The 21,638-nt window shown below is 50.1% G+C and overlaps 1 protein-coding gene across 1 annotated transcript in view; it reads right to left on the bottom strand.

Annotated features, from left to right (window-relative positions):
• ANOS1 (anosmin 1) overlaps nucleotides 1–21,638 on the bottom strand; it is a 210,854-nt gene that overhangs the window by 6,703 nt on the left and 182,513 nt on the right. Inside the window, exons 9-13 of the mRNA XM_070785126.1 lie at nucleotides 18,513–18,659; nucleotides 6,086–6,180; nucleotides 4,267–4,441; nucleotides 2,928–3,154; nucleotides 1,555–1,681 (exon numbers count right to left, since the gene is read on the bottom strand). Coding sequence (XP_070641227.1) covers nucleotides 1,555–1,681; nucleotides 2,928–3,154; nucleotides 4,267–4,441; nucleotides 6,086–6,180; nucleotides 18,513–18,659 — 771 coding nt within the window. The remainder of the gene's footprint in view (nucleotides 1–1,554; nucleotides 1,682–2,927; nucleotides 3,155–4,266; nucleotides 4,442–6,085; nucleotides 6,181–18,512; nucleotides 18,660–21,638) is intronic.

The following is a 21,638-nucleotide window of genomic DNA, read 5'->3' as shown; positions in this document are numbered from 1 at the left end:
TGGGATGCAGTTCCCTTGCTCACACACTATGTATATTCTTTTCCATCGTGGTTTATCATAGAATATAGGATGCAGTCCGCTTGCTCCAATGTAGGACCCATTGTTTATCCATCCTATGGATACTGGTTTCTATCTGCTGATCCCAAACTCCCACAAGTCTGTTCTGTCTCTGAGTTCGTTTCTGTTTCCTAGTCAACTTCCTTTGTGCCATAATTTAGACTCCACGTGAGTGACATCTATGAAACAAGAACAGACTCACAGACATAGAGAACAGACTTGTGGATGTGGAGGGTGGAAGGGAGGGTGGGGTTGGGGGTGGACCAGGACTTCAGGCTTAGCAGACCCAGCACGTATTCAATCACTGCCAAAGCTAACAGTTGCGGCCTCTGAAGACATCACTAGATTTTCTTTCCCGTTTTTTCAATATCAGCAAACACAGTTGGATGAGAACTCCTTTATGGTAAATAACTGCAACCACTCCCCAGCGTATCTCCTTAGTGCTGCCCGGGAGGCTCTTTGTTTTGAAACAATAGGTGACAATTATTTTTAATCTACGTGATTTAGCAGGAAGTCAAGTAGACTGATTTGGATCATATCATGAAGAAAATTTATGTAATATAGATAGTGAAAATGAAAGTCGGCTCAGTGGTGTCCAACTCTTTGTGACCCCAAGGACTATACAGTCCATGGAATTCTCCAGGCTGGGATACTGGAGTGGGTAGCCTTTCCCTTCTTCAGGGGGAATCTTCCCAACCCAGGGATCAAACCCAGGTCTCCTGCATTGCAGGCGGATTCTTTACCAGATGAGCCACCAGGGAAGCCCGAGGATACTGGAGTGCGTAGGCTATCGCTTCTCCAGGGGTGTCTTCCTGACCCAGGAATCAAACCAGGGTCTCCTGCACTGCAGGTGGATTCTTTACCAGCTGAGCCACCGGGGAAGCCAATAGATATAGTAGAAATACCTGTAATAAGCTCCATACCAAAGTAGTATTTCCTATATAGTTATATTTGAACATCTTAATTTTTAAAAAAATTTCAGAATGATATGAGATGATGGATTTTTTCCCCCTTGTGTGGGTGCATGCTAAGTCACTTCAGTCGTGTCCAATTCTGTGCGACCCCATGGAATATAACGTGTCCAGGCTCCTCTGTCCGTGGGGACTCTCCAGGCAAGAAACCTGGAGTGGGTTGCCATGCCCTCCTCCAGGGGATCTTCCCGACCGATGGATCAAGCCTTATGTCTCTAACGTCTATCTGCATTGGAAGCCCTCCCTCTTGTGTATTTACGGTTAGAAGATAAGAAAAAAGCATGCCTTCCTTAGAGCAAAAAAGTAACAGAAGGGGAGGAGGAGGGTGCAGGGGAGGGAAAAAGGGAGCGGATCAGGTAGGCTGGGAGGAAGTACGCACAAAGCGCGGGGGGGGGGCTTCAGGTTCAGAGAACTCCCTGTGGGTAGGAGCCTGCAATGTTGGATCTATAGATTTTCGTTTTTTCACCAAGACTTTCTGTGTGTCTGCAAGCCAGGCGGGACCCCCACCCCCTCGGCCGGGACTCACCATGCACGTCGGGGGTCCGGAAGGTCCTGATGGTGGCGGGCCCCTCCCCACCCGCAGTCAGCACCTGCACCTCCAGGCGGTAGAGGGTGGCGGGCCGCAGACCCGGGACCGAGAGCTCGGGGTGATCCTGGGGAAGGGGAGGGAAGGCGTTGGGGGACACGGGGCTGTCAGGCGCTGCCTCTGACCACGACCCACGTCTGGACTCTCCTCCAGAGACCACACCCCCTCGCGACGTCACCGTGTTACGCGCAGGTGCGGTTCGCTTGCTTCCACTCCGCCATGGTCAGGGTACCGCGATCTGTCCACGTTCGCTGGAGACAGCCCCCCTCCCCGCCCCGTCCCCCGCCTCTGGTGGTCTGGGCAGCAAGGAGACCCCGGCTCTTGGCAGCCAAGAGCTCACATGAGTCAGGCCAGTTCTTGTGGCTCACCCCCACCCCCTCCCGGGGACTGCATTTTCCATTCCTGAACCTAAGACTTTCCCAGGCTTTAAAAGTTTTCATCTGCACATCTTGTGATGTGAATTCTTGATAATCCACGTCTCGGGGAAACGCGCCAACTTGCGCTCCTTAAAAGACAGTATCTGTCAGTGCCCGCAGCCAAAAAATGTTTCTTTTTATGCCAACGCTTTTTTTTTTTTTTTTTGGTCTTAGAACTCAATAGAACCTAATGCACATACACAGAATAATTACTGTCCAATTCCATGGAATTTTTTTTTCCTTCCGGGATTTAGGTGTTTTTGTTTTTTTCTTTTTCTCTTTTTGGAGCAAGAGTTGCATATTCTAAGGGCATTTTGAGAGTTGGTAAAAGCCCACACATGCTTTCCCCCCCACCCGCCAAGCCAAGGAATTAAGTTGGCCTGGAAGGCACTCCAGCTCATTATGTGCTCTGGCTAGATTTGAAGGGGAAAATGAAGAGAAAGAACAAGGTTCTTTTTAGCTCTTTTCCCCCCAAATTTAGCACTTCAAACGGGGCACGTCCACTTGGCCCAGAAGGACAGGGATTCAAAAGAACAGAATATGGTGAAACCTTTGTGTTCTGTGTGGACAGGAGAGGTCTCCTTAAGAGCTGGCCCTGGTCATCATGTTTAGCTAGATGATGGTTTCTCCTAAGTTTATGATGGTGATAGTTAATCTACAGGAACCCTGATGGTGTGCTCTGATTCTTACAAAAGAATTCACTGGGGGCCCACAGGAACCCTGGTGGTGTTCTGATTCTTGCAAAAGAATTCACACAGGAGAAGAAAGCCTACATGTGAGTCTCAACACGTTGCCCCTGCAGTGGGGGTTTGGAGTGCCCAACTGCCTCCCCCAGGGATGCTCCCTGTGGGTGGGGGGGAACCCACCCCGAGATGGGGCAGGTGGGCGGGCACTCACCGCGGGCAGAATCTGAGACTGAGAGATGATGCTGTTTGGGAGGCTGTTGGGCCGGCTCTCAGTGGTGACCTCGGCCCAGGTCACTTGGAAGCCGGTGGCCGGCCGCGGCAAGCCTGCCTGGTTCACTCTCCAGGAGAAGTGCCCCGTGATGTTGGCATCGTGTACCATGAAGGAGGCAGACAGGTTCTCAGGTTTGGCCTGCATTTTAGGGTGCACGGGACTGTGACCTGTGGGCGCAGGAAGGGGAACCATGAAGAGATTAGAGGGGTGGAGAGAGGGCAGCCCCAGAGTAGACGGTGTTCAGAGTGCCATTCTCTGGGGCCCAGGGTCAGTGACCCAACCTCCCTTGGGCGGGGGGAGGTCCCATGGCCGCCTGGGCAGATGACATCTGAGCTGGACCCTCATCTCTGCAGCTCTGTGCCTAGTGGCTGCTGATGGCTCAGGGTCATTTTCGAGTCCAGCTTGCAGATGGGAGTGGACGATGCAGAAAAGAGTGCTGTGATCTCAGAGGACCGGGCCACTGAGAGGGCAGGAGTGGGTGCTGGGGGATAGGGTGGGTGGGGAAGGCTGGGGTCGTGGTGAGAGCCGTCGGCAGTGACCAGAACCAGCTCCCAGGCGGGGCTTCTGAGGATAAGTGTCCCTCGATGTGGGCCAGGGCTGCAGAAGGTGGAGATGGGGGATGGAAAGGCTGTGAAGGGTAACGCCCCTGGGGCTGGGCTGAACACGAGTCAAGTGAGCTACACGAGGTGCACCCCAGAGCACCCGGGGAGAGATACCGGCCCCTCTTCTAAGGGCTTGGGCTTCCAAGGTTGGGCTTCCTTGGTGGCTCAGCTGGTAAAGAATCCACCTGTAATGCAGGAGACCCTGATTCCATTCCTGGGTTGGGAAGATCCCTGGAGAAGGAATAGGCTACCCACTCTAGTATTCTTGGGCTTCCGTGGTAGCTTAGCTGGTAAACAATCTGTGTGTAAGGTGGGAGACCTGGGATCCATCCCTAGGTTGGAAAGATCCCCCTGGAGAAGGGAAAAGCTACCCACTCCAGTATTCCGGCCTGGAGAATTCTATGGACTGTACAGTCCATGGTCGCAAAGAGTCTGACACCACTGAGCGACTTTCTCTTTCACTTCTAAGGGCTGATCCTTCAGCAAAGCCTGGGTGGCTAAGTGCAGCTGGACTTCGGAGGCTATGCGAGTGTTCGTATATACATGTTCCCTTTAGACAGGGCTGTCCTAGGGCCGTCTAGAAAGGGGTGACCCTTGTGGGTTTCGGGGCCTCGTGAATTGTGCTTTGGAGCTGTGCCTAGCGCCGCGCCCCTCTGGGGATTCCAGGTGACACGTACCCTCCTCCGCGCCGGGGCAGCTGAAGTGCTTGTGGGCCTTGCCCTTGAGCGCGGAGCACGGCGGGGTTGTGAAGGACGCGCTCTCCGCCTTCCAGCGGCCCTGGGGCCGCGCGGCTTGCACGATCACCTTGTATTTGCAGGAGAACGACAGGTCTAGAAGAATCATGTAGTTTTCCTAGAGCGAGACGGAGACAGAGAGAACATGTCAGCTGTAAAATTCTCACAAGGGAACAGACTTGGCAGGAGATGCGATGATGTCCCATGCGGTTGTCTTCTTGTATGTGGTGGGGGGTGTGTGTGTGTGTGCGTGTGTGCGATACAGCCTTTACAAAAACCACACAGGGTCCTCACCGAGATGATTTACACCATGACCCCCGCTCCTGGGGCAAGGGGGTGTCACCCAGGCTCTAGAACAACCAGGTGGAAGCATTCAGTCCACGGCAGCCCCTTTCTGACCGTCACGACCCACCATGGGGAGCTGGCTGGACAGGGAGGGTGAAAAGCTGTGAATATCAACCCGAATTGTTATTAAAAAAAAAAAAAGCTAACTCGGGCTTCCTCCCAGACACAGGCTCAGTTTAGACCTGAGTCTTTCCTGAAGGCAGAGAAGACATTCTGGAGCCGTGTCTCGTCTCCCCTCTCTGGAGGGCTCTCTCTGTTGCTTCCGGCTGGAGTGTGATGATTAAACAGAATGACGAGGCCAGACTCAACCGTGGAGGGCTGACGGGGCTGGGACTGTCGCCTTACAGGAAGAGGAAGCTGACGGTGATGGTTCTAACAAGCTACTGTGCTGTTTCTCTCTCTTCTTGAGCGTGTGCGTGTCCCCTGTAGGGTGGCGTTGTCGTGGCCTCCTGCACACATATATAACCTTACAGGAACAGGCAAGCTGACCGTGACATTTGTAACAAGCTCGTGCGATGTTTCTTACCCTTGGTATGTTAGGGTGTGTGTGTGTGTCCCTTCTAGGGTGTTGTTTTCAGGGCCTTGTATACATGTAGATAACCTGACACCAACAGGAAAGCTGAGAGTGATGGTTGGAACAAGCTCATGTGATGTCTCCTTCCCTTGGTGTGGCAGGGTGTGTGTGTCAATTCTGGGCCAGCAGTTGTATTAGGGTGTGTGTGTCAATTGCAGGCGAGCAGTTGTGTTATGGTGTGTGTGTCAATTCTAGACAAGCAGTTGTATTAGGGTGTGTGTGTCAACTGTAGGTAAGTTGTGTTAGGGAGTGTATGGGTCAATTCTAGGCATGCAGTTGTCACGGCCTCCTACCCTTATACAAGAGCTGCAGCTGGGAGCGTGTCCGGGACCCTTAACGTCAGAAGAGCACGTGCTGGGGCCCAGGACGGGCGGGTCTTCCACCCCCAGCACAAGCTGGCACAAGGTAGGGATGTAGCTGAAGGTGAGGCTGAGGGACAGGGCTGCAGAGAAACCCTGGGAAGTGTTCCCATTTGCCCTGGGAAAATGAGGCCTTCAGGTCACAGGGGGTTCCGACTCAGAATGGAGAAGAGAATTCCGAGCTTCTGTGTGATTAAGATAAAACACTCCCAGGCTGACGGCGTTTGCCCTGGGAGCTCCTTGTGAGCTGTGTCTGGAATCTCCGAGTCTCAGGGTCCCCCCACCATGCTGACAACATGCAGGGATGAGGGGTGAGTGAACACGTGATGGTGTGTCTCCTCCCCACCTGTCCGAAGGTAACGGGTCGGTGACCAAGTCACCCATGGCACGTTCAGCCTGCACCTCTTCCTGTCCAGCTGTGCCTGCAGGGCGGGTGCGTCTAAGAGCCCCCGAGCACCCCCACTTCAGGCCTCCTCCTCCTCACCTGGGTCACGGCTGAGGACGCCTCCAGCCTGGCAGATTCGTTGTGGGTGCAGACTTCCGGAAACCACTCCACATGATACTGTCCGATGCCGGGATCTGTAAGGTGAACACAGTTAAGCGAAAAAAAAAGAAAAAAAAAAAAAAAAAAAAAAAACAGTCTGCAAGCAAGAGGGCTCACGGTCTGACATTCCTGAAGCTGGAGAGAACAGGAAGGGGACAGAGGACCCTGCAGGCAATGTAGACGGGCACCCTGCAGGCAATGCAGACGGGCACCCTCCAGGCTGAGGACGGAGGTCTCCCCAAATTCTGCCTGCTGTTTCCTCAATAGAAAATCAGCTCGGGACTTCCCTGATGGTCCAGTGGTTGGGACTCTACCTTCCAATGCAGGGAGTGTCGGTTCCATCCCTGTTTGGGGATGTAAGATCCCACACGCCTCATGGCGAAAGAACCAAAGTGTAAAACGGAAGCGATATCGCTTCACTCGTTCTGTGAAGACTTTAAAAACGGTCCGTATCAAAGAAATGTTCAAGAATGGAGTAGGGGAAAAGAATGAAGTCAGGGGAAACATAATAGAGCGTAAAAGGAAAAGTAAATTGAGATACGAGAACCAGATAGGAAAAAAAAAATCACGAGAAAAGTGACAGTGTGATGCCTCCACAGAGGTCTTGAGCCTAATCCAGCCGTGGCACCCATGGTAACGAAACCCAAGGAGAATGGGGGATGCCCAGCGTCCGTCTTCTTGTTTCCTAGGTGATGAGAGAGATTCCGCAGGAGTCTCTCAATCCTGCATATTTCTGAGGAAGCTGGTGGAAGAAATCCTGAAGTCGGGCAGGAGTAAACGCCTGGCCCTTCCTCACCCTGAAGGCCTGGCCACCCCAGTGTGCTCCGTGTGGACCTGGTGTGGACTCCGAGTGTGCTCTGTGTGGACTCCATATGAGCACTGTGTGTGCTCAGTGTGTGCTCTATGTGTGGTCCGTGTGTGGTCCGTGTGTTCTGTGTGGATTCCATGTGTGCTCTGTGTGGACTCTGTGTGCTCCGTGTGTGCTCTGTGTGGACTCCGTGTGTGCTCCGTGTGTGCTGTGTGGATTCCATGTGTGCTCTGTGTGGACTCTGTGTGCTCCATGTGGGCTCCGTGTGTGCTCTGTGTGGACTCCATGTATGTTCAGCGTGTGCTCTGTGTGTGCTCTGTGTAGACTCCATGTCTGCTCCGTGTGTGCTCCATGTGGACTCTGCATGTGCTCTGTGTGGACTCCATGTGTGCTCTGTGTGTGTTCAGCATGTGCTCTGTGTGTGCTGTGTGGACTCCATGTGTGCTCTGTGGACTCCATGTGTGCTCTGTGTGGATTCTGTGTGGACTCCGTGTGCTCCGTGTGTGCTCTGTGTGGACTCCGTGTGTGCTCCGTGTGTGCTGTGTGGATTCCATGTGTGCTCGGTGTGGACTCTGCGTGTGCTCAGTGTGGACTCTGCGTGTGCCCGGTGTGTGCTGTGTGGACTCCGTGTGTGCTCCGTGTGTGCTGTGTGGATTCCATGTGTGCTCTGTGTGGACTCTGCATGTGCTCTGTGTGGACTCCATGTCTGCTCCATGTGTGCTCTGTGTGGACTCCATGTGTGCTCTGTGTGTGTTCAGCATGTGCTCTGTGTGTGCTGTGTGGACTCCGTGTGTGCTCCGTTTGCACTGTGTGTGTGCTCGGTGTGGACTCTGCGTGTGCTCGGTGTGTGCTCCATGTGTGCTTTGTGGACTCCGTGTGGACTCCATGTCTGCTCCGTGTGTGCTCCATGTGCACAGGGTCTCCTCCTCAGGAGACGAGGGTGAGAACAGTCTGCAGTGAGTGCGCCCCAGCCTCACCGCCTGTGTGACCCCTGCAGAATCAGACCTGCTCCCCCAGCACCCAGAGAACAGGGCCCCTTATGTAACGTCTCCACTTCCGCCCCAAGCAGCCCGTTTTCTGTCCGTGTCTTTTCTTTGGGCGATCGACCGAGTGGAAAAAAAACACAAAAGTGCTCCAGAGCCAGGCCTGAGTGTGGGAACAGAGGCTGGGCCGGGTTTATCAATCACCCAGTGAGTCCCCGGGCAGGCGTGAAAGGCATTGCCTCCTCCCGCCACCCCTGGGGGGATCAGCCTCGCATCCTGGCTGCACTCAAACCAAGCGTTTGATGGGAGGTTTTCAGAGCGCAGACCTCTTTGATGGAGTGCTGGGTCCGCTGGAAACTTGCTCTGGAGCACTTTGGGAAACGAGAAGAGGACTTTTCCACCAGAAAGCAAAGAGATACCAAGCAGGCATCAACGCTGTTTAGCTAAAAAGGGTTGAGGTTGTAACTCTTTACACGGCAGACGTCAAGAGCTATGGGTTGACTGGAGAAGAACTGTACATTATACGCAAAGTACGAAGTCAAGTGATGAGCGAATTCATACCCTTTCTTTCAACAGGTGCTGCTGCTCGATGCATCGTGCTCAAATGACCTCCCAGAGGCAGCTGGACTCGTGGACCCGAAATACGGAGGCGTCTGGGTAAGTAACAGCGTGCGTGGGTGACATCCACGTTAGGTTGGACGGAGGTGGGATACAGGTGAATACAGAACCATCACGACAGAAGCACAGTGTACTGACAAGACGGTTATGGCGATAACTACAGCGTGGGCACAGCTCACGGAAGGGGTGGGCAGAGCCCTGAGCGGGGCAGGTAGCGGTGGGCAGGGCGCCACCCGATGCCCCTGTGTGCCCCAAAGCAAACTCACTTCTGTACGTGGTGAACCCCTGCGTCCCTCAAGCCCACAAAGCAAATCAAAGCATTTGCTGCTGCCGCTGAAAGGATCAGACTTTTCATCTTAATGTAAAATCCCACTAGACAGGTGGGTGCCCCCCCGCCCCGTATTGGAGAGCGTGATTTGCACCACAGAGAATAGGCCAGTTCCTGCCAAGTCCGGAGCAGGGCACAGCAGAGTCCTCACAGTCTCCGGTGCGGAGCAGCCAAGTAGACCCCACTTCGCCGCACTACAGCTGTGCAATGTGCAATTGTTACCCACGGCTCCAGGTCCCCCAAGAACCCATGTGTTCCTATAGCACGGTTCACAGGAGCACGTACTGAGCCACACATCCGATGGCCCCTCCCACCCTTTAGCTCTGCAAGCTGCCGGCTCTGAGTGCACACCCTGGGTCTCTGGACACCGACCCCCACCTTGGTGAGGATCTCCGTGCAAACCCAAGGCTTTCCAGTCACTTCCCGTGGCTGGCTCAGCAGACTCCACACCCTAGATTCCTACCCCACTGCGTTCCCTCTGCCTTTATTTAACGATTCCTTTGGTTTCCTGTATCTGTGAGGCTCTGACCTCCTAGAGCCTGGTGGGACGGCCCTCCCCGGGATGGCCTTATGTCCAGAGAGCAGACAGCTCACCTGCAGGCATCCATGTTCTGTGCAGACCGGCCGACCCAGAGACTGCACCCCAGCATCCCCTCAGAGGGGGGACCCTCACCCTTGGGGTCACCAGGTCCACCCTCATCAGCCCTCCAGGGCCAGGGAACTGCGGCAGCCTGTGTCCAGAACCTGAGCTTCCCTGGTGGCTCAGTTGGTAAAGAATCTGCCTGCAATGCAGGAGACCCAGGTACCATCCCTGGGTCGGGAAGATCCCTGGAGGAGGGCATGGCAACCCACTCCAGTATTCTTGCCTGGAGAATCCACATGGCCAGAGGAGCCTACAGACTCGCAAAGAGTAGGACACGACCGAGCAACTAAATCACCACCACTTCCCAGAGCCCACTGTGATGATCCAGACCCGCCAACCCCCAGAATGACCAGTGTTTCCTGTCCCTCCCCGACCACAGAAAGCACGGTCAAGCCTCCTGAGCACTGTTTCTGCCTCCTGCCCGACCCTGGGGTCTCCCTGAGAGGCATGGAGGGCCCTCACTTTGGCCACCAAGAGTCACAAACCATCTTCTCAACGGCAGGTGTCTGTTGATCAGTTGCCTTCCACCAAACCCACACTGCAAAACACAGTTTACAGGAACTGCCTGTCTTTCCCGCAGGCCTTTATAGCATGTTTTCAGGCACAACTCGCAGTCCAGGCTTTTCCAAACAGCGGCCTGCATCTCACATAAAGTCTGCAGCTGTCTTGTAACTCGCACAAGTTAGGGTTTAGAAAGTCAACCATGAACACACTGTAGCAAATCCTGGGTGGCTGCTCCATGGTGGAAATGCAGGGTTACTGGCTTCCTGCGGTGACAGGTATCATTGTCCGCCAATCAGGAAGTAAGCTGTTTTAATGTGTCTGTTTTTTAAAAAACTTATTACATCTCTCTTAAAAGCATTAGTCACCCCAGTCATGTCTGACTCTTTTGTGATCTCCATGGGCTCACTGTAGCGTGCCGGGTTTCTCTGTCTTATCTGAGCTTCTCCAGGCAAGAGCACTGGAGTGGGTGGCCATTTCCTTCTCCAGGGGAATCTTCTCCACTCCAAGACAGAACCCACGTCTCCTGCACTGCAGGGGGATTCTTTACCATTTGAGCCACTAGGGAAAACCCAAATCTAATCTAAGAGATATTACAATTATTTATGAACTGAAAGAACTCTAGGGAATGGCAATCCGCTCCACTGTTCTTGCCTGGAGAATTCCATGGACAGGGAAGCCTGGTGGGTTACAGTCCGTGGGGTTGCAAAGAGTCGCACGACTGAGCCACTAACACACACACACACACAAAGAACTCTAGTTGAAAGCATTTTCACAATCCCGGATAGAAGGACAGCAAGTGTCTTTTGCCTCCCACGCCACTGTATTTTAATCCGTCATCATCTCAGAACCCACAAACTTAACCCCTTTTTTACCTTTTTTGGGGCTTCCCTGGTGGCTCAGCTGGTAAAGAATCCACCTGAAATGCAGGAGACCTGGATTTGATCCCTGGGTTGGGAAGATCCCCTGGAGAAGGGAAAGGCAACCCACTCCAGTATCCTGGCCTGGAGAATCCCATGGGCTGTATAGTCCATGGGGTCGCAGAGAGTTGGACACAACTGAGCGACTTGCACAGTTACTTTCTTCCCCTTTTTCAGAGCATCCTCACGGGCTCTTAGTGTGACCCCGGGCCCTGACACACAGCCTCAAGCCTGAATCGGGGGCTCTCCTCTCGCTGTTTCTGGAGGCGGCTCCACGTTACTACCTCCCTCACACTGAGCTCATGGTGCCACAGGCCACACCTGCAGGGGGATGGGCCCGCCGCCCACCTCCGCTGCCGGGTGGGGCGTCACCTTCCTCCTGGGGAGCCTTAGGGGGCAGCTATGCACTTTGGGCCACTTGTACACAGAACAGATCTCAATGAGACAGACACAGTGTCCACGGCGGGAAAGCAGACCATGCCGAGGGTGTGTTCCAGCTCGAGGGAGGAACTGAGAGGGCAGCGGCGGGTGGGAACGTGGACGCGGGGTCCCTTCCAGCCCAGCACCATGCCCTGCACGAGCATCTGCACTGAGGACCACAAGCACCCCGGGACTGGCGCATAAACCCCAGTGACGCCACGAATCTGCAAGGACACAGTCCCGTGGGCACGCACGATCCACAGCCTGTCTTTCCTTTTCAAATCAGTAGCGTAAGGTAGAGCTTTAAAGACACACAGCCCACAGCATGTTCACGGGTCACCTTCAAGCCATGCATGAGTGCTCAGTCACTTAGTCGTGTCCGACGCTTTGCCACCCCATGGACTGTAGCCTGTCAGGTTCCTCTGTCCAGGGGATTCTCCAGGCAAGAACAGTGGAGTGGGTTGCCATGCCCTCCTCCAGGGGATCTTCCCCACCCAGGGTTGGAACGCGCGTCTCTTACGACTCCTGCATTAGCAGGCGGGTTCTTTACCACCAGCAGCATGGGAAGCCCTCCTTTGAACCAGTCCTCTCCTCTTGCTGCAAAGATACTGACGCGGCTGATTCCAGAGTCGTCACTCGGTGTGCGTAGTGACCACGTGCTGGACCACAACTCCAGCACCTCACACGCCGTCCAGGGGGTTCTGACCTCACTCACCCCTTCCCTCCTCTGGAAGCCACCCCGGCTCCTCTGGGCCTCTGCCTCGGCGCTCCCCAGGGTTCTCCAGTTCGTCTGGGCAGTCACTGTTGGGGTCCCTGGCCACCTCACCCCACTTTGGGCATGCCGTTGAGATGGGTCTTGATTCCGCTTCTCTCTAGAGCAGTGGTCCCCAACCTCCGTGGTCGTACCAGGGACCCGTTTCGTGGAAGATGACTTTTCCACGGATAGGGGGCTGGGGGTAGATGGGTTTTTGAGATGATTCAAGTGCATTCCTGGAGAAGGCGATGGCATCCCACTCCAGTACTCTTGCCTGGAAAAATCCCATGGACAGAGGAGCCTGGTAGTCTGCAGTCCATGGGGTCACAAAGAGTCGGACCCGACTGAGCGACTTCACTTTCACGAGTGGCGTTCCATTTGCCGTGTGCTTTGTCTTATTGTTTATTCCGTCAGCTCCACCTCTGAGCACCAAGCATCAGATCCGAGGTTCAGGACCGCTGCTCTAGGCGATCTCTAGATCCCTAGTTCTTCCCTTACTTAAGAACGTATTCTTAAACTCCGACTTACTCTGGTCCGAGTACTACAAGTGAACTGTGTTTTATTTACACACAGTGGTTGCTTGGAGATGCTCAATTGCAGTGATTTCTCTTACTTATAAATAATACTACCACCTGTTTCCATATTACTAGTCAAACAGTTAGACCTGTTTTCTAACGACTGGTAAACTGATCAAGTAACCCAGAAGAAAGCAAAGAAAAAAGTGCTTCTGACTGATCCTTATTTTGAATAAACAGAAATGAAAGAGGCAGAAAGGAATTTCAAGCAAACCTAATGTCCATAACCATCACTTTCATTCAACATTGTACTCAAAGTCTCAGCCAGCATGAAGACAGGGCAAAGAAGCAAAAATGTGCAAAGCCCGGAAAGGAAAATGCAACTTTCTTATGATTGACTGACAACATGATCATTTTCATAGAAAATGCTGGAAATCAACTACGCTTCAACTAAAAAATTTTTTTCTTTGGGGGGGAAAAAAAGAGGTAAAGAAAAATAAAGGAACACGGATGCCCTACGCTGGATCCTTACGACAGAAATGAAACCTGAACGAAAGCCAGCTGAGAGGCAAAGATGGAGCAACGGCATTCCTCGGACATAAGGAGGGCACCTGAGTGACCCTGTGTGAGGAGAGCGCTCACATAGTACACGGAGCCCAGTGGACCTGAAGGAAGCAAGACGATGAACTGATCATCCCTTAAAGGAAGAGCTATTAAGAAACTGAAAAAAAAAAGTAGAGAAAGACTTAGATAAAACCAGGAATGACCTGGGTAAAACCAGCATAGCCATTTCCCTTCTCCAGGGGATCTTTCCAACCCAGGGATCGAACCCAGGTCTCCCGCGTTGCAGGCATGTTGTTTACCGTCTGAGCCAGTAGTGAAGCCCCAAATGAAGTGCAAGTCGCTCAGTCGTGTCCGACTCTTTCTGACCCCATGGACTATATAGTCCATGGAATTCTCCAGGCCAGAGTACTGGAGTGGGCAGCCGTTCCCTTCTCCAGGGGATCTTCCCGACCCAGGGATCGAATCCACGTCTCCCGCATTGCAGGCAGATTCTTTACCAGCAGAGCCATCAGCAAAGCCCAGGAATACTGGAGTGGGCAGCCTTTCCCTTCTCCAGGGGATCTTCCCTACCCAGGAATTGAACCAGGGTCTCCTGCATTGCAGACGGATTCTTTACCAACTGAGCCACCAGGGAAGCCCAGTGAAGCCCCAAATTAAGAACTATCAGGAAATTGAAAGAAAGAAACTGAGATGAAACCAGCACATGACTCGAATACCCCATACATAAAGGACTCTTGCAGGACAGACTGGCTAAACCACCTAGAGAGTGCTTTGGAAAAGAGGAGCCCCATCGCCAATAAACTCACGACGAGGTGTTCAACCCCTGGATGAGCAGCAACACACAAAAACAAAGAGCAGCGAGCCATCACTACACACGTACCAGAAGGGCTGAGCTGAGGAAAAGATGGATTCTCCACTTGGGGAGACTGTGGGGAGAACATCTAAGCCTCTCTGTGGGCGGGTGCATGGTCCAAGCTCTGTGCAAGACTCTTCTAGGGGTCTATGTCCTCTGACCTAAGAGTCTCACCTCTGGGTGGGGGGAATATGTATGCACATGTGTGACTCAGAAGGTGTGTTCACAGGATGTCCACAATGGTGCTGTTCTTTTCCATCTTTAAGATTCTTTGATGCAGATCCTTTGAAAAGTATTGAATTTGCTACATCACATCTGTTTTATGTTTCGTTTCGCTTTTGGCCCCAAGGCATGTGTGATTCTAGCTTCCCGACCAGGGACGGAACCCGCGACCCCTGCTTTGGAAGGTGATGTCTTGACCACTGGACCACCAGGGAAGTCCTTCTTCCCAGCCCATCACTGGGGCCAACCAAATCTCCAGCCACTGTTGACAAGAAACGTCACAGCTGGAGGTGTCCCGGGCACAAAACGGTGCAGCAAGATGAGTGGATGAATCAGTGCTTCCTGCAGGAGACTGGGTGAGTGTCCCCCATGTACTGTTCACTGCGGGAAGCCAGGTACAGGTCGTTAAGATCCTATCTGGATAAACTCAAGTACAGGTACAACATGTGTGCACGTTCAGAAGTCAGGATGTTGGTGGTTTACTCCTCTGAGCCTGATATGCTTTCATCTCCCGTATGTTCAACTTTTCCTTAGATGAGATGCTTACACGTTCGATAATAAAACGTGTTATTTCATTGATACTAATGTCATATGGACGTACGATGCTAATTTTAAATTGGTAAGGACAGTCATCCTCCGATACCCACTGGAGGCTGGGGATTGGACCCCCCACCTTGAATACCAAATTCCAAGGATGGATGCTGGAGTCTCACAGTGAGCCCTTCATACCTGCGGGTTCTGCATCCTTGGGTTCAACCAGCTGCTGACTGTAGACAAGAGTACGGGACCCACAGACCGGTGAATCTGCAGATGCAGAACCCGCTGATGTGGAGAGCTGACTGTATAAGAGATTAAATAAATTCTATCATTTAATGTTAATATGAATATTAAAATTAATCAATTAATATTAATTTAAATGTTGCAATATGTATACATAATGTTACTTTAGTAATATTGAATAAATTTAAATTAACATGATAGTAATAAAATACTAAACCTTATTGGTAATGTTATTTTAGTTACAGAATGAATTTGAGCAGCTTGGAAGAAAATTCCAGAACAAGAGCTCCAGCATCCATATTCCGGCACATGAGCTGATAACACTGAGTAAAACGGTGCCTCAGAAAAGTAAGAATTTTGAAAACTAATTCATGAAACAATTTTGCCTAAAAGAGATTTTGAGTCTTAAAATGCATAGAAGTGATAATACGTATGTCAATTATCTCTAAAAGCAGTATTTCAGTAATGCAAAACAAATACTCTTAGGAAACAAAGGAATGAAAGGAATTTATCTCAAAGATAAAAAGAAAACAGAATCTATTCTAAGGATGAACATTCACTGCAGTATTAACGATAAAACAAATTCTGAAGGCAACTAAATGTTTGGCTACAGTGCAATTACGACAGCACACAATATCCATCAAAGTAACCATTTCAAAATGTTATTAAAAAGACTAACAGTATATAAAATGCAAATATATTATTTGAAAATGTGGTCATTTTACATATACACACACACACACGCAAAAATGGCTTCCCTGGTGGCTCAGCCTGCAATCCAAGAGACTTGGGTTCGATCACTGGGTTGGGAAGATCCCCTGGAGAAGGGAATGGCAACCCACTCCAGCATTCTTGCCTGGAGAATCCCATGGACAGAGGAGCCTGGCTGGCTACAGTCCACGGGGTCCCAAAGAGTCGGACACGACTGAGAGACTACAGTTCAGTTCGGTTCAGTCACTCATTCGTGTCTGACTCTTTGTGACCCCATGAATCGCAGCATGCCAGGCCTCCCTGTCCATCACCAGCTTCCAGAGTTCACCCAAACTCAAGTGCATCAAGTCGGTGATGCCATCCAGCCATCTCATCCTCTGTCGTCCCCTTCTCCTCCTTCCCCCAATCCCTCCCAGCATCAAGGTCTTTTCCAATGTGTCAACTCTTCGAGTGAGGTGGCCAAAGTATTGGAGTTTAAGCCTCAGCATCAGTCCTTCCAATGAACACCCAGGACTGGTCTCCTTTAGGATGGACTGGTTGGATGTCCTTGCAGTCCAAGGGACTCGCAAAAGTCTTCTCCAGCACCACAATTCAAAAACACCAATTCTTCGGCATTCAGCTTTCTTCACAGTCCAACTCTCATATCCATACATGACCACTGGAAAAACCACAGGCTTGACTAGACTTGGCAAAGTAATATCTCTGCTTTTTAATATGCTATCTAGGTTGGTTATAACTATCTTTCCAAGAAGTAAGTGTCTTTTAATTTCCTGGCTGCAATCACCATCTGCAGTAATTTTGGAGCCCCCCAAAATAAAGTCTGATACTGTTTCCACTGTTTCTGAGAGACTATGCATACATATATAATAACTTGGTGAGACACGAGAGGTATAGGAAACTTAGCAAAGCAAACCTACTAAAATGCTACTTTCGTGAACTACTGGGAAGAGAATTGGCTTTTTTCCTGTCTTCCAAATTATCTGCATTATGCACCTTTGTAATAAATAATTACTTTAGAACAGAGCTTTACAGTGCAAAATAACAACTGTTTTGAGTATTTGAACACAAGACCGGCTTTCTAGGAAAGAGGTGAAGACAGGTCCATATCCCTGAAAGGATGCAACGTCAGCAGCAGATTTCAGAACGTGGTAACACATTCCTGGGAACCAGGGGCAACCCATTCAAACGTCAGAGCAGCAAGGCATTCGATAAAAGAAGAAAGAGTGCATGCACTTTGTTCAGCTGTTTCCTTAATAGCAGTAGTGTGGCTTGATGGTGACATTTACACAAGCACCCTGACAGCTCAGAACTCTTAAACGCAAACAACAAACACAAAACTCTTAGACGAAAGCACAGGCAGAACACTCTCTGAAATAAATCACAGCAAGATCTTTTTGGCTTCACCTCTTAAGAGTAATGAAAATAAAATCAGAAAAGAAACAAACGGGACCTAATTAAAGTTGAGAGCTTCTGCACAGCAAAGGAAATAATAAAACAAAAAGACAGCCCAGAAATGAGAGGAAATATTTGCATATGACTGATGAAGCCTTAATCTACAGCTCATACACCTCAATACCAACAAACCACCCAATCAAAAAACCAGAAGACCTAAAAAGACATTTCTCCAAAGACATGTAGGTGGCTAAGAGGAACATGAAAAGATGGTCAACGTTGGTAATTATTGCAGAAATACAAATCAAGACTGCAATGAGTTACCACCTCACACCAGTCAAAACGACTATCATCAAAAGTCTACAAACAATAAATTCTGGAGAGAGTGTGGAGAAAAGGAAACTCGCTTGCACTGCTGGTGGGAATGCAAATTGGCGCAGCCACTTGAGAGAACAGTCTGGAAGTTCCTAAGAAAACTAAAAACAGAGCTACCATATGACCCAGCAAGCCCACTCCTGGACACATACCTGCACAAAACCGTCATTTGAAGACGTACATGCAGCCCGCTGCAGCACTGTTTACAATAGTCAAGACGCGGTGGCAGCCTAAATCTCCATCGACAGAGGAGTCCATGTGGTACACAGGCACACGGAATACTACTCAGCTTCATAAAGATTGAAATCAATGCCACGTGCAGTGACATGGGTAGGGAGGTAGACATGATCACAGGAAGGGAATCAGGGAGAGAAACAGGGTATCACTTCTCTGCGGAATCTAAAAACAATGATACCGACGAACTTATTTACAAAACACAAATAGATTTACAGACTTAGAAAGCAAATTGACAGTTACCAAAGGGGACTGGTGGGGTTGGGGAACACACTGGGAGTCTGGGATGGACAGGTACACGCTACTATATTTAAAATAATCAACAGGGACCTACTGTATACCACAGGGAGCTCTGCTCAATGTAATCACCTAAGGCTTTCCTCATAGCTCAGTCGGTAAAGAATCTGCCTGCAATGCAGGAGACCCGGGTTCGATTCCTGGGTTGGGAAGATCCCCTGGAGAAGGAAATGGCACCCCCCTCCAGTACTCTTGCCTGGAGAGTCCCATGGACAGAGGAGCCTGGCGGGCTACAGTCCATGGGGTCGCAAGGAGTCAGACACGACTTAGCGACTAAACCACCACCACCAACAACTGGAAAAAGAATCTGAAAAAGAATCAACCTGTGTATATGTACAACTGAATCCCTTTGGTGTACACCTGAAACTCACACAACACTGTCCATCAACTGTACTCCGATATTAGAATAAAACTCAAGGACAGCGATGACTAAGCAAGCATCTGCTCACCTTCGGTCTTCTTCCAGTAGACCTTGACCTGCAGCTGGTTGTCTTGGAAGAACGGAGCCCCGACTTCCAGGAGGCGAGCGGGCCGGCGTCTTTGAAGGGGAGGCTGCGTGTGCATCACACTCTTCCTACTTTTCCCGAGCTGTTCTTCTACAAGAGTGCACAACATTCTGATTTACTGGTTAGAAAGCAACATGGAACCTGATGGTAATCTCAGTGCATCTGATTTCCTTCTGTGATCCTTTCCTATTTAGTGCCTGTTTTTTAAAGGAAAACGTAATTCAGCCACAGATTCCTTCCTGCCCAGGTTGACCACACCTCCCCCTTCATCATAGGCTGTAATGCAGACCTAAAAGTATGCTGTGTAGATTACACTGAATCCGCAAATTTAACTTAGTAAGAACATACTTTCACCAACCTTGATAGATGCTCTGATTTCAGTAATTAGTGGAAATAGTATTTCTCACAATACATGAATTTTTTTTTGGCACTTGTGAAGGAAGTCAATGAAGTAATATTAAAATACCATTTCATGAAAACAATATACTCGGTGGGTTTTCGCTGAAGGACCAGCATGTTAGATTCCTCCATCTTGAGAGAGACAGAGGCGAGTTCACATGGCTTAGTAGGAAAGATACCCAAAACTCCTGGCCTCCGATCTCTCCTTTTGCAGCTCACTGACTTTTAGAAGTTGCACATGTAGAAATTATGTCCTTTTCTGCTTTCAGAATTCCAAGTACTCCTATGAGATATAATATCTCAACCTGTATTGATGATAAACCAGTAAGCAATGTGAAAAAGTTCACTTAAAACTCAGCATTTAGAAAACTAAGATCATGGCATCTGGTCTTATCACTTCATGGCAAATAGATGGGAAACAATAGAAACAGTGACAGACTTTATTTTTCTGGGCTCCGAAATCACTGCAGATGGTGACTGCAGCCATGAAATTAAAAGACACTTGCTCCTTAGAAGAAAAGCTACGACCAACCTAGACAGCATATTAAAAAGCAGACACGTTACTTTGCCAACAAAGGTCCATCTAGTCAAGGCTATGGTTTTTCCAGTAGTCATGTATGGATGTGAGAGTTGGACTATAAAGAAGGCTGAGCACCGAAGAACTGATGCTTTTGAACTGTGGTGCCAGAGGAGACGCTTGAGAGAAGACTCTGGAGAGTCCCTTGGACTGCAGGGAGATCCAACCAGTCCATTCTAAAGGAAATCAGTTTTGAATATTCATTGGAAGGACTGATGCTGAAGCTGAAACTCCAATCCTTTGGCCACCTGATGTGAAGAGCTGACTCATTGGAAAAGACCGTGATGCTGGGAAAGATGGAAGGCGGGAAGAGAAGGGGACGAGAGAGGATGAGATGGTTGGATGGCATCAGTGACTCGGTGGACTTGAGTTTGAGTAAACTCCGGGAGTTGGTGATGGGCAGGGAAGCCTGGTGTGCTGCAGTCCACTGGGTCACAAAGAGTCGGACATGACTGAGTGACTAAAGTGACTGATCTTCAAAGGTAGTAATGCCTAGGCGTGAAATAGGATTTAGATATATGAAAAAAGAGAAGAAAAAGGGATATAACTCAGGAACAGCCAGGTGGCAGAGCAGCATGGGATAGGGTGGGGAGAAGCGGGTGGGGCTTCCTGCTCCAAGGAGTCCCCCTCCCAGCACGCATTCACCAAGTCCAGAACCCTCTGAATCCTGGCATCTGGGGTTTACGGAGGCTTCATTACACAGACATGATTGATTAAATTATTAGCCACCGATGACTGAACTGCACCTCCAGCCACTCTCTCTTCCTCAGAGGTGGTGGTAGGAAGTGGAGACAGAAAGTTCGAAGCTTCCAGTCACTGGTACGTTCCTCTCATGGCCACCCTGTCCTTCGGTGCTGTCCAAAAAAATCACCTCATTCACATAAGAAAACACACCTTCATGGCTCTCGCTGCTTAGGGAATTCCAAGAGTTTCTGGAGCCGTGTGCCTGGAACAGGCCAACACCAATTTCATCTTTAAGTCACAACGTCACAGGCTGTGAGAAGCCTTACATCCCAGTCTGCAGACCCCAGCACAGCAAGCCTGGGGCCCAGAGTGGGGGCAGGGTCACAGGGAACCCACAAGACAGGCACCCAAACATGCCCCTTTCTGGATGCCACCGTGGGCTTACAGAATCCTGCTGCTTACACCTAAGGCATTTTTTAAAAAGAATTTAAGGTGTAATGGAATATTACTCAGCCATAAACAGGAATTAAACTCTGCCTTCTTCATAAACATGGAGGGACCTGGAGACTGCCGTAGTGTGAAGGAAGTCAGAAAGACAAATACATTAATGCATGTATGTAGAATATAGAAAAATAGTGTAGATGAGCATATTTGCAAAGCAGAAATAGAGACACAGATGTAGAGAACACACCCAAGGATACCAAGGGGGTTAAGACTGGGGTGGGATGAACTGGGAGATAGCAATTTACACACATACTCTAAACTAATGAGAACCTGACTCATTGGAAAAGACCCCGATGCTGGGAAGGATGGAAGGCAGGAGGAGAAGGGGACGGCAGAGGATGAGGTGGTTGGATGTCATCACCCACTCGATGGGCATGAGTTTGAGCAAGCTCCGGGAGTTGGTGATGGACAGGGAGGCCTGGCGTGCTGCAGTCCGTGGGGTCCCAAAGAATGGGACACGACTGAGTGACTGAACTGAAGGTGAATGAGAACCTACTGTATACCACAGAGAACTCTACTCAGTGCTCTGTAGTGCTCTATATGAGAAGACATCTGAAAGAGAGGATACGTGTATACATATAACCGCCTGTGCTGTATAGCAGAAACTAATACCAACACTGTGAAATCAACTGTACTCCAATAAAAAGCTTTTTTTAGAAAGTTTAAGGCTTTTCACAAATCTTAAATTTTTCACAAGCTCATTTATGCATCTAATTCCTTAAATAACCTGTCCTGTTAAGAATTCACTGGCAGATAACCAAGTCAGTCTAGACGGTTGTTTAACCTCTCTGTGAATATTGTCGTCCTTCGGCCTGTTATATCCCATGGAAATGTTTAGTTTTCACTACCGACGTAAAAAAAGCGTATATATCTCAGGATTGAACGTCTGCTGCTTTACTGAATGA

This window comes from Bos indicus, chromosome X (genome assembly GCF_029378745.1).
Source record: "Bos indicus isolate NIAB-ARS_2022 breed Sahiwal x Tharparkar chromosome X, NIAB-ARS_B.indTharparkar_mat_pri_1.0, whole genome shotgun sequence".
In the NCBI taxonomy this organism is placed as follows: domain Eukaryota; kingdom Metazoa; phylum Chordata; class Mammalia; order Artiodactyla; family Bovidae; genus Bos; species Bos indicus.
The sequence above is the reverse complement of the archived record's forward strand: the minus strand, read 5'-3'. Positions and strand labels throughout refer to the sequence as shown.